This window comes from Podarcis vaucheri (genome assembly GCF_965113315.1).
Source record: "Podarcis vaucheri genome assembly, chromosome: 3".
Taxonomy (NCBI): domain Eukaryota; kingdom Metazoa; phylum Chordata; class Lepidosauria; order Squamata; family Lacertidae; genus Podarcis; species Podarcis vaucheri.
In genome coordinates this window covers 15,901,969-15,914,643 of record NC_138761.1, presented here as the reverse complement: position 1 = coordinate 15,914,643, position 12,675 = coordinate 15,901,969, and the positions used below count along the sequence as shown (strand labels likewise).

The window sequence follows — 12,675 nt, the reverse complement described above, 5'->3', positions numbered from 1 at the left end:
TCCCCCCTAAATAAATTCACACTTGACTCAAATTTTGGTTTGGTTTTTGGCAGAATTTAGTCCACAACTTTATTGATTACAGAAAGTGAGTGGTTGCATAGGCTCTGGTTTGACTAGCTCCCTGCACCCTTGCAGGAAGTGCTGACCCAGAGCTCTATCATAGGTCAGCCAAGGGTGAACACCTGGATAGGCAGAAATCCAGGAAAAGACTATGTCCGCCACCCAGTTGTCCCCCTGGACTCAGGCACGGGCACAACCCCCTCTCAGGGGTTGACCAAACCATTTGAGTCCCTGGATTCCTTTAACAGAATACCCTTCACATGGGGATGGCGAGAGCGTTCTCCCATCCCTGTCACCTGAACCAGAGCCTATCCGCAATCTTACAAGTTGTGACGATTTGCTATGCGGCAGGCGAAACCCAAATGGCAACAGCCAATCAGCCAAGTGGGGGAAAATTCCTGCCGTGCCCCTGTCCCAACGACAAACGACACACGACTTCATAGCAAGGTCAAGGGCAAAAGCCCTAAAAGTAGGGAGAGGTGGGCAGGTGTTCTGAATGCACACGCCGAAAGAGGAAGCTCTGGGTCACATGCATGGGTATATATAGGTCCCTTGATCCGTTTGGACTGTGCCCCATTGGCCAGATTGAATCCAACATCGAGGGACCTACCAATTGGGTGTTGTGGCTGACCAATCTTACCCACCCACAACACAGGAGGTCAGTCTCCAGGTCTCACTGCAACACATGCCCTCTTTTAGGTGTTGCAAGGATAAGGATCAGCCAGACGCAGCAATGGAGAATAAGAAGGTGAAGTTTATTGCCAGGCAATAAGGACCCAGTTGGAATCTCTTCCAAAGAACTGGGACCCCGATTGACAGAAATACAGGGGTCTTTATACCTGAGCAAATCACAGCAAATCATAGATCATAAGACAATCATGAAGGACTCATAACTTGGTCAGCAAAATATCAGCCAATCAGCAAGCAGTTGTCACGCTCCAAGCTACTGGTATAGCACTGGTCCTGCACAGGGTTCAAGTTCCGCTTTCCAATGCTCCCAGTGACGCTCAGTCTAACCTTTCCCCTAGTTATGACAGGACAGGGAGCTTGGACATTTTGTGGTTTTGCTCTTCCTGTTCTGTGGATTAATTTAGCCTGTTCCTGATGGGGAATTTGTACCAGAATCTCTGATTCATGTCTTGTCCGGGGTGCACAGATGTTTCTAGGGGAAAGGTCGGTTCCTAACTTTGCTGTTACAGCAGTTTGCATTTTAGCTAAGGCACAGCTTCCCTTTTTGATTCAGTGGATTTATAAAATACTGTAATCCTTGATTCGTGTAAGCATATATATTGAATATACTGATTATTGATAACTGGTTATATGAATAATATAGGGGTAGCCCTTCCTTCCTTGCCTCAAGGGAGGATGTGATTTGCCTCTGGAGAGGAGTTGTGTGTGTGTGATTTTGGTGAGTGGGGGGAGGGCAGTTAACCCTCCACTTAACACACACTCCCAATTCAGATTATGGGGCCCACAGCAATTGCTTTTTTGAACCACCCTCAAGTCAGATGATGTGTAATTTGGTCCTAACCAAATTTTCTGTGATGATGAAAGTCATACGATATAGAAGCAATGCGGCCGCGAGCTGGTAGCTTGAAAGCAAAACATAATGGGAATGTTGGGACTGTTCCGTGGGAAACAGACGGACAGTCTATTCACAGTGCGAAGCACTGGAATTAGCTCAGAGTGTAATATGAGCTGTACAGGAAGTACAAGAGGAGTTTGTCTCTCTGCTGTTGGAGTTTGAAGAGAGCAGACGTGTTTCCTGTAACGCTGCAAAGACAGAAATAAAGGCATGTAAATACGTTTCTGTCTATCTCTTTCCCCTGCCCGGGGGGGGGGACAGGAAAGAGGGGGGGGTGTTCTTCTCACGCTGAGAAGGATCACCTATCGTGACCTCTGCCTGGATCCTGCCGGTGAATGCAGACAGGGAGGTCAACCGGAGATCAAGCCGGGTGCCTGGAGAGTGGCCAGTTTCTCCTGATAAAGGCTTGATTCCCAACAGAAAGCACACCAGCCCATTAAGGAATGGGCACATTCAAGAGGGATTTGAATGCATGTGAAATGCAGTGTTTAGATTGCCGGATTAGGACTTGGGGGACCAGGGTTCAAATCACCACTTGGCCATTAAGCTCAAAGGGCGGCCTTGGGCCAGTCTTTGCCTCTCAGCCTAACCGACTTCACAGGGCTGTTGTGGACCTTGAGCTCCTGTAAGAAAAGGGTGGAATATATATGCAATAAATAAACCAAGCAATAAATACCGTAAATGAAATCCCGTGCTACATACAGGTGGGAAGATTGCATTTTTGCTCCTTCAATTCTTGGAAGGTGTTAAAAAGATCACAGCAAATGCCTGCCTCCCACTCGTTTAACCTGGGATATATCCAAGAGCTGGCCTTTGATCCAGCTGCACTCGCTGGGCCGACCCGTAACCCAAATTGGAATCTGAAATTGCAACTCTGAAAGAAAAAAAAGCCGCAACAACTTGTTTTCTTGGGATTCTTATTTACGACGCGGCTGTACGTTCTGCTCCTCCTCCTCCTTTCCTTCCTAGTTCTAACTCTTATTCCGTGGAATCATTTCATTTAAATGGTGATCGCAATATTAATCTTTCAGCAGAATCAAACGGTGCAAACCTGAAGTGTTTGGCCAATCCCGCAGGGACTCTTTTAGCTCTCTAGAATTCTAAACTTGCTCCAGGTTGAATTTTAATGAGCCAGATATATTACTGCAATGTTCCTTAATTGCTTCAAGTTCTTTCCTTGTGACACGAGATCAAACACCAAGCCACATCTTTCGGGGGGTGGGATACCTGCTCAATATCTTTTCCGAGAAAAGAAACTATTGTCTACCCTGGGATGATGTGTGTGTGTGTGTGTGTGTGTGTGTGTGTGTGTGTAAAGAAATCAGTTAATTTTCTTATTCTTCCTCCTACCGCCCACCACTGGAGAGAACTGTTTTCTATTTTGAAGGGGTGATGGGAGGACGGTAAGATTAAACGTTGCTATTTGGTAGATTTTGATCGTGTGTCTAGGTACCGTCAGCAGCAGCTAGGCTGTTAATTAAAAGATTCTAATTGATGATTACCTGGCTTTTAACCAATTCGTTAATTTACTTACGAGTGGTGAAACATCAAAGCAGATGCCTTTTTTAAGGCTCTTGAAGAAAGGAGATAGTTTCTCCCAAGTTATATTTCAGTTTAACAAATAACACCATGCAGCATGAAAAGAGAGGGATGTCTCCATGCCCTTCTCCAATTTCCTAGGAGAGTGTTGGGAGGGTTTATACACACATGATGAGGCCCTCCACTGTAGGGATGGGGGAGAAATTCAATTCAGTTCACATTTAAAGGGCAAGCCTAGCTACTTCCCAAAGAATTAGTTCCAAAAGAAGATGTGAACTGAAGCATAGCCATTGTTTCAAAAAAATGCACTTCCTCAAATTTTGCAGTGTAATGTCAAGTAATGTGTACAAGAATACATATATACATTCAGTGTTTTCCCCCCTGAAAAAATGTTTAGGGGTACTCTCATTTTCCTACTCATATTGAAATACTGCCCCACAATGAGGCCAAATTAGATTCACAAAATGTTTAGGGGTATGTGTACCCCTGCGTCCCCCCAGAAAAAAATGTGCTGTGTACATTACACACAAATGCATTAAAGGTAAAGGGATCCCTGACCGTTAGGTCTGGTCGCAGACAACTCTGGGGTTGCGGTGCTCATCTCACTTTACTGGCTGAGGGAGCCGGCGTACAGCTTCCAAGTCATGTGACCAGCATAACTAAGCCACTTCTGGTGAACCAGAGCAGTGCACAGAAACGCCGTTTACCTTCCCGTTTACCTATTTATCTACTTGCACTTTATGTGCTTTCAAACTGCTAGGTTTTCAGGAGCTGGGACTGAACAATGGGAGCTCACCCCGTCGCGGGGATTCGAACTGCTGACCTTTTGATTGGCAAGCCCTAGGCTCTGTGGTTTAGACCACAGCACCACCCGTGTCTCTACACAAATGCATTATATTAGGGCAAATTGCTTTGCAAAGGGGAAAAAAAGTTATATTGGGCAGAGTTGCATGCAAAAATGTGTACATGTGTACGCAATAAGGCGGTGGTGGTTTTCTGCTGCATTTTAGTCAGAAAACACCATTGAACTGATTAGGCCTAATCATTGTTCATTAATTTCTATAGGTCCGAGCTGAGTTAAGCTTAGTATATGTTCACACTCACTTAGGATATGTGCACTCACTGTGTTTCCACTGCTGTGATTTTGATCTGTGTAAATCTGGGGGGTTTGAAGAGAAAACACACAGTTGAATAGTTCTTTCCTCAAAATGGCTTTATGGTGGTTAGCATACGCAAGCCAATACAAGTCATTTTTAGCCAAGGCCTGAACTAAGCCATTCTACATCATAGTTGCGGTGCCCCCTGCAGTGCCCCCAAGGCTCTGTGCCCAGAATATACATTAGGCTAAAGCCCTTGGGGGCAGGCAAGTGTGGCCCTCCAGGTCTCTCTGAGTGGACCTCAGGGCTTTACCCAAGCCATATCCTCTCTCCATACCTTTCACCTTCCTTGGATGCTTCTGCCTGGCTGGAATGTGTCCTGCAAGGCCGAAAGCACCTCTTGCTTACCTGGATGGAGAGATGTTGAGTGTAGAAACCAGCTTACCACACCAAGGCAAAAATTTATATTCATTTATAGGGTGGCACTGTGGGTTAAACCACAGAGCCTAGGACTTGCCGATCAGAAGGTCAGTGGTTCGAATCCCCACGACGGGGTGAGCTCCCGTTGCTCGGTCCCTGCTCCTGCCAACCTAGCAGTTCGAAAGCACATCAAAGTGCAAGTAGATAAATAGGTACCACTCCGGCGGGAAGGTAAACGGCGTTTCCGTGCGCTGCTCTGGTTCGCCAGAAGCGGCTTAGTCATGCTGGCCACATGACCCGGAAGCTGTACGCTGGCCCCCTCGGCCAATAAAGCGAGATGAGCACTGCAACCCCAGAGTTGGTCACGACTGGATCTAATGGTCAGGGGTCCCTTTACCTTTATATTCCTTGCTCTGCCCATTTTTGCTTCTGGCCCTGCCCCCCATGGTCATGTTCCCCCTCTCCTGAAGGTTGTCCAGAAGAGAGCGTGGCCCTTGAGCTGAGAATGGTAGAAAGGTTCTCCAATCCTGATTTCCACCAAGTCGGTTACACTCGAGAAGCCAAACTACATCCTACAACATAGCATGCCTAGAAAGTGTGGGCTGAACAGCGCTGTGGATAATATCTCTGCAAAGTATAAAAGGGCTGCTGATCCTAAGTGTATTCTACTCTGATGACATTGTTAAGAAATAAGCTCTACACACACACACACAAACCACAGAATAATTCCTGGTCAACAAGATACATACAGGCTTCAGAGCTCAATGTGTAGTGGGGGAAAGCAACTGGTTTCTTTGCCTATGCAGGCCAAGATGGATTTAAAATGAAGAGATCTGAATTTATGTTAATAGGTGCGCATGCTGAAGCCAACAGCTCTCCTGATGGAAGATGGTCAATGGGAATACAATAGTGTTCCAGCTTCTGAAATGATACCATGTTCTCTACTGGGCATGGTTCAAGGTGCTGGTTATAACCTATAAAACCTTCCACAGCTTAGGCCAAACATAACTGTGTATGTAAGAACACAGGAGCATACCTGAAGGAGTGTCTCCATCCCCATTGTTCAGCCTGGACACTGAGATCCAGCACCAAGGGACTTCTAGTGGTTCCCTCACTGCAAGATGTGAAGCTACAGGGATCCAGGCAGCAGGGCTTCTCGATAATGGCACCCACCCTGTGGAATGTCCTCCCTTCAGATATCAAGGAGATGAGTAATTATATAACCATCTGAAGGCAGCCGTGTATAGGGAAGCTTTTTATGGTTTAATGTTTTGTTATGTTTTTATATATATTGAAAGCCGCGCATTGTGGCTGGGGCAACCCAGTCAGACGGACAGGGTACAAATCATCATCATCACCATCATGATCATCAAGCTGCTGTATGGGCAATCTATCTGCAATATATTTGTATTTTGAGGAGTAAGTGACCTGACATGGTTATCCTTCCTGCCCCCTGTTCCTTCCATTTCCCTATCTCTTGTTAAGCTCTTTGATGGCTGAGAACAGCCTTCAATGTCCTAATCTGTTGGAAGGAAGCAAAAGTACTGGGGTACCTTCTTTGATGTTGAACATCGTCTGGAGAAAGTGAGGCATTGGGAGAGGGCAGATAATGAATAATCTGCATGTAGCCAGTAATGTATGTCTGCACGTAGCCAATCAGGCAAGCCACATGGGCTATCTATCTATCTATCTATAAATCAGATGGTTTGGGGCAGGGTTTTGGAGATGCTCATGAGCGGACTGATCAGCCATGGGGCCCATGCAACCTGAGGCTACCTGGGGGAGTCCCTTTGCCACTTCTGGAGTGCTTCCAAGTGGCTGATTGAAGTGCATGCTTGGTATGTATATATTGCTTGCTGTTTTGTAATACAATCTCTAATCTTCTCTCTCACTTGTGTTTTGTATTGCTTCTGAATCTCATTTTAAAAGAACCACCTCGCATTTAGCAAGACAGCTGCCTTGCATTGAGCCAAGCCATTGGTCCATCTGCTCCAGTGGCGTTCCCATTGACTGGTCATGGCTCTCCATTTATTCAGAAGGGGTACCTCTCCAAGCCCTGACTGGAGATGCCATGGAGAGCAGGCGCTCTACTGCTGAACTACAGCCCTTCCCCCGCAAATGTCAGACCACATCCTTTCATGTGCACCACTCTGATCTCTAGGATTTAATTTGAATACTTTCAATACCTAAGACTATTTTTTTATTAGAAACACTTAAGGTGTCATGATGACCGTGTGATGTCCCAGTTGAATTTTCATTAGGAATTTCTTTCAAGCATCCTCTCATGTAGTTGCTGTGGGGTAAGAACAAGGACAGCCCTCAAAGAACAAATCAACCAGAACTGATAGCTTACCATGGCTCTTTCCATCCACTCATCTATGCATTTGTTGCCTCCTTCCATCACAAAGCTACTCACGTGTGAAAGCAGCTCTCCTGAAGAGGCAATCCACTTTTCAGTTAAAACACCCACTCACCAGTGAAAGCTGCTGCAATGGAAACATCAAAGTAAGCCTTCGTGCGCCCAAGTTTATGACCAGCGAGGGCAAAGGAAACAGCTGGGTTTTAATTGGGAGCACATTCAAGCACCCTCCTACGTCATTGGTCGGAACACTGAGAGTCCTCACAATACATACAACTCAAACAGAATAGTGACCCTGAGGGGAATATTATTTTTAGGGCTACCCTGGTAAGCATTGGAATTAGGGCTGGCTGAAGATGTTTTGCTGCCTGAGGCAAAGAACAAGATGGCACCCTCCCATCCCATGTACAGAAGTCATGTGGAGAAGCAGGTGAATCTTACTGCAACACGGGCAATGGGACATTATCCTCCACAATACCTGAGGACAGCAGGTGAGGCTAGAGAGCACATTACAAGCCATGTGGCACCACGTGGCTGAGGGGATCTTACCTACCCGCATTCCCCAGAATCTGTGGCCTGAAGTGACTGCTTCACTCTGCGTAATGGTAGGGCCAGCTCTGGTTGGAATAACAGACCATTTAGTTCAGGGGTCAGCAAACCTTTTCAGCAGGTGGCCGGTCCACTGTTCCTCAGACCTTGTGGGAGGCTGGACTCTATTTTGAAGGGAAAAAATGATGCAAGAGGACCATGAGCCCTGGTGGCTGCTTACCTGCGTCTTGCGAGCGGCAGGGGCTGGCAGAAGGACAATGAGCGGCACGTGAAAGGGCTCTGGAGAGGGGCTGCTTAAAATGGCGAACGCGGCTGCTGCTGGCACCAACAAAACCCAGCCCCCTTCCTCCTCTAGGCAGGGCAGGGAGAAGCCAGGAGGAGGGAGGGAGGAGGTGCTGGCACCACCACCATGTGAGGGAGAATGAGGGTGAGGGAAAGAACGCACACGCTGGCGACCCATGCGACGATTCCTGGACCGTCCGCAGGAAGGATTCAGAAGGCAATTGGGCCTGATTTGGCCCACAGACCTTAGTTTGCAGACCCATGATTGAGTTCCTAATATTGAACAGGGAATATATCCCATGCACAAACCCTAGAAGTGCTGCTGACTTGATTGTTGCACTGATCTAGATATTTATGTGCACTACTTGGATGCCTACAAAGCAGTGGAGGGCAAATAAAGCACCACCCCACTGACCTCAGTCAGCCTGCCCTCCATACCCGTTTTCTTTCTTACAACCTGTTCAAGGGATGGCACTGCTTTTTCCTCCTAAGTCTCGGATGTTGCCATTGTAGAAGTCGGCAGGGAGCAGGATGGGGGAAACTCGAACTGGTCAGCTCTGCCCATCATTGGCTCTGGCGCCACCTGCTGTTGGCCTCCCTGCCTTCTTCCCTACCAGAAACAATGGGATCTAGCCACAATTGACACTGATTCATGAGCGTCATTTTGAGCAGTCGGAGATGACATCAAGTTGTGGCTCTGGGTCCCCATGTTAAGTTGAAGGGCGGAACCTATGGGAGACAGTGTGTGGCCTAACATCTAATCAGAGTCAAAGACATGCTGAATGGTAGCAGCAATAGTATACAAACCACAGAAAGGGGTGAGGAAATAATGAGCCAGCAACTGTATTAAGAAACATTTTATTAACAAAACGGTAAATTCCACTTGCTTAGCATTTCCAATAATGGATAAATTGGCCTTGCAACAAATAAAAAAAATTGTAAATATCTATCACAGAAAGCACTATAAGGTTAAGGGCTTCTGACCTCTTTTTGATATCTTGGGAATGAATAATTTCACACATTATTTTAGTGTAATGTTAAAAAAAGGCAACACAATACAGTAATAAAAAAACAACCCGAAGCCATCTCATCACAGCACAATCCTAGGCATCTTTACTCAGGAGAAGGTCCATCAATATCAATGGGACTTCACTCCCCGTTAAGTGTGCATAAGACTGCAGCCTTAGTCAAACAAATTAGATTATTATAGAGATGGGATTAATGTATTTGTTATGCATTTTGAAAAGAGAAAATTGTTTTAATATAGCTACTGCAACATTTGATAAATGCAAACACTTCTTTTGTTCGTTATTTAAAAAAAAATCACAAAATCAACAAGGAAGAACAGGAGTAACTCCCCAGAAAACAGCTTCAAATCACCTTTGCTAGAAATAGCAATCCCCTATCACTTATTACTTAAAGTAACTGTGTTAATTGCTTGGGGGTGAGGGACCAACAATCTGACAAAGTTAGGTGAGTTAACAGAGTCAATACATGAAGTCACAAAAGCACCTCGCCATTCAGCACTGGTGGAAAAGCCCAAGCTTAGTATCTCTATCCCCTTCCACGTGGCCTTACTGCCACGGAAATCCAACACTCATTTATTCACTTATTTTTGGCTTGTTTAACTTTGGATACCAACACCAGATTTCCCCAACGGTTCGTGGCTGTCCTCATTCCTTGCCCTGCCCTCAGCAAAGGTAATTCACAATGGTGGCACATGAGGGGGGTGATTGGACCAACTATTTTTTTTCTTATGTTAACTCGAATGCCTTCAGAAATTCACAAGCATCACCAAAAAAAGGAAAAGTCCTTGACATATACAGCATGAATCAAATCATTTGGCAACTTTTAAGAGCGGCAATACCGTGACTTTTTTTTTCTTTTCTGACAGTATTGCTGTGTTGAAGACTGAAAGCTCCTCCATTTCCCAGTGTTTCTCCCCAGTGGCAGTGAGCAGCGTACAAGAAGATAAGGTGTCTTGCTGGTTAAAGCTAATTTTAAATTCCTTCTTCCTGTCTGTAAAGTGCGAACAATCGTACTCATCACAGGAGGCCTTCCAAGATACAGCTGATTCTCTACTGAGCTCATGTCTTTCGGCCTAATATATTCCTCTTGTATCTCTCTCACTAAGTGAGATGTTACACAAAGACTTATTGTTGGGAACCCAACAGAGCAGTCATTTTAATGAAATGAAACCAAGGGGGATGGGGGAATGCAGATCTATGGCATAGATCTTTAACCAAAAGGCATTAAATGTTTCCACGCATATCAATGCAGAGAAACTGAAAGTATGTTTATTACCAAACCAATGAACTGGCTGAGCTTAGTAGAAGAGGAAATTTCATTTTAAGACCAAGCTCAGATGAAAGATGTGGATAAAGGTTTTACGGTAACAAAACAGAAGTGGTAAAATAAAAGAACAACTCCTTCGTTTGACAAAAAATATGCAACTTGGAATCTTGTTTTGCATGCAGTTTTTAACCGTTTTTGCTTTCCATAACTGAGGAAAGTGAGTGAGAGGAGCTAATTTAAAGGCAGACTTCTGAATTCTCCGACCATCCAACACTGTAGTGGTTATATACCAAAAGCCGGGCAAATGCCATATAATGGGAAAAGAGATTTGGACCAAGTATTCCGCAGAATTCAACCTTCACTACCTGCGGGAACAGCCAAACATATTGGCCAACGATGTCATGTGAACTGGAGTGCAAAGGTCACTTCAATCGCCAGGACTTGTGTGGCGCATAATTTGGGGCGGGGCAAATTCACATGATTTCTGATTGGTTTCGCTGATGTATCCTGGGAGTGGATAGGCAATTGGAGAAGAAAATGTTTATATCTATATATATTTGCTTTCTAAATCCACTTCTTTCATACAAACTACGAAAAACTGAACTGCAACAGAAAAAGAGAGAGAGAGAGAGAAAGACTGTACAGGTTAAGAAGAAAATTAGCTGACTCTTATATACATTCATACACTTTCCCTCGTAGTATATTCACTACACTGTAGGCGAAAACCAAAAGCAAACCGAAAGAAAGAAAGAAAGAAAGAAAGAAAGAAAGAAAGAAAGAAAGAAAGAAAGAAAGAAAGAAAGAAAGAATCAGGAGGGGTAAGAAAAATCGTGGCAGTTTCTCATGGCTGCAAAAGTAAACAGAAATGTTGGTTGCTCCAGATGTCTTAAAACGTTCTATACCTAGCAACACTTAGAACATTGAGTTTACCAAAAATGGTTGAAGAGCAGATATAGTTTGCATTTTCTATACAACAGGCTAGAAAACATCACTTATCACAGTCCAGAAAGCACATATAGATGTGTTTTTTTTAAATATAAACATATGTAATAACATATTAAGCGTGCATGAATTTCCCCCCAATGATTGCATCTATGCCCTCAGGTTTGTTTGTTAGTGGTGTGTGAAAATAAGCCTTATATTTCACTTCTTTTGTTTGTTTATTGTTTTTTTCGAAAATAAGGCCGCTATACTGTTTTCCTCACAACCAGAAAGGGGCTTTTTTTTTTTCCTCTTTAAAGTGTTTTCTTCTTCTTTTTTTAAAATGTGGTTTATTCAGAAAAGCCAGCGCTTCACTTCAAACCAAAGCTCCAGTCGTTGCTTTGTTGCTCTGGGTGGCAAAATTCAGTTCCGAGGTTTCGTTTTGCTCATCGAGCGCTCGTGTAGAACCGCAAAAGTCTTCTCAGGCAATAAGACTAACTTACTCCTCAGAAAAGCGCTAGCACTTTGGCTAAATCCAGACTGATAGGTAGCTTCTTTTTGTGTGTTTTGTGTGTGTGTGTGTGTGTGTGAGAGAGAGAGAGAGAGAGAGAGAGAAAGAGAGAGAGAGATTTCAACTTTTGTTTGTTTGTTTGTTTCAGTTCATTATATTTTGTGGTGTGCTGGGTGATGTTTTTGCAGTAATACTCCTTGCCTTATGAGTGTGTGGTGGTACCAACATCATCTTCAGAAACATTCCAGCAACGAAAAGACGGCAGAGTAAATGAAAACACTGTGAATGTAAGGGGATTTATTGGCTCCTGCTTCAGCGAAACAAGAGTTATGAAATGCTTATTTCATTTTGTTTCCTTCCCTTGGTTCTTTTTTATATTTTTTAAAAAAGTCTTTCCTTTCTGATTGCATTCCCTGTGTTCTTTTTTCCCGTTGTTGTTTTTTTTTTAAAACTTTGTATGTGCTTCATAAAAAGTAAAGTAAATAAGTTTTCGGTTTTTTTTTTTTATGTCTCAGATAAAATGAAGACTATTCCTATACAATTGTTCTTTCTCCTCAGCTGTCGGGATCAGACGTAGTACTCCTTATCCTTGTTTTTCTTATTTTTGTTGGAGCTCTTTGAGCTGTTGGGCTGCTTCTCTTTAATCACAGCCCCGTTGGACTGTGCTGAGTTACTGATGTAGTTTCGACTCTCGTCGACATGATAGGAGCCCTCATCCCGGTTCCTGTACTTGTACATGGCATAAAGGAGGATGAGGATGCACAGAGCAGCTGCGGCCACAATCCCAACCACCATGCCAGTAGTGCTGCTGGATTCCCGGACCACTTCATCTGTACTCGGGTATCCTCCTCGCCCAGGCTTGGTGGGACTCGCTGTAGGTAGATGATGAAAGAAACATTTATACAGGGTAAAGCAGGAACTCATAAATTCAATCTTTATTACGGTCCAGAGACCCAACAAATCGTTACAAAACAATACACAATTCTTACAGCCTACCTCCAGGTTTAACAAGCATTTTGTTCAGAATATAGGGGTCATTGGTTCTTGCAACCACCGA

General features: G+C 44.4%; 1 protein-coding gene across 38 annotated transcripts in view; it reads right to left on the bottom strand.

Annotated features, from left to right (window-relative positions):
• Positions 1 to 9,207: 9,207 nt before the first annotated feature.
• Positions 9,208 to 12,675, bottom strand: part of NRXN1 (neurexin 1) — a 1,008,670-nt gene continuing 1,005,202 nt past the window's right edge. For all 38 annotated transcript variants that reach the window (XM_082217236.1, XM_082217247.1, XM_082217269.1 and 35 more), the window contains one exon: positions 9,208 to 12,490. In XM_082217236.1, the coding sequence (XP_082073362.1) occupies positions 12,186 to 12,490 (305 nt within the window). In that variant the 3' untranslated portion in view covers positions 9,208 to 12,185. The remainder of the gene's footprint in view (positions 12,491 to 12,675) is intronic.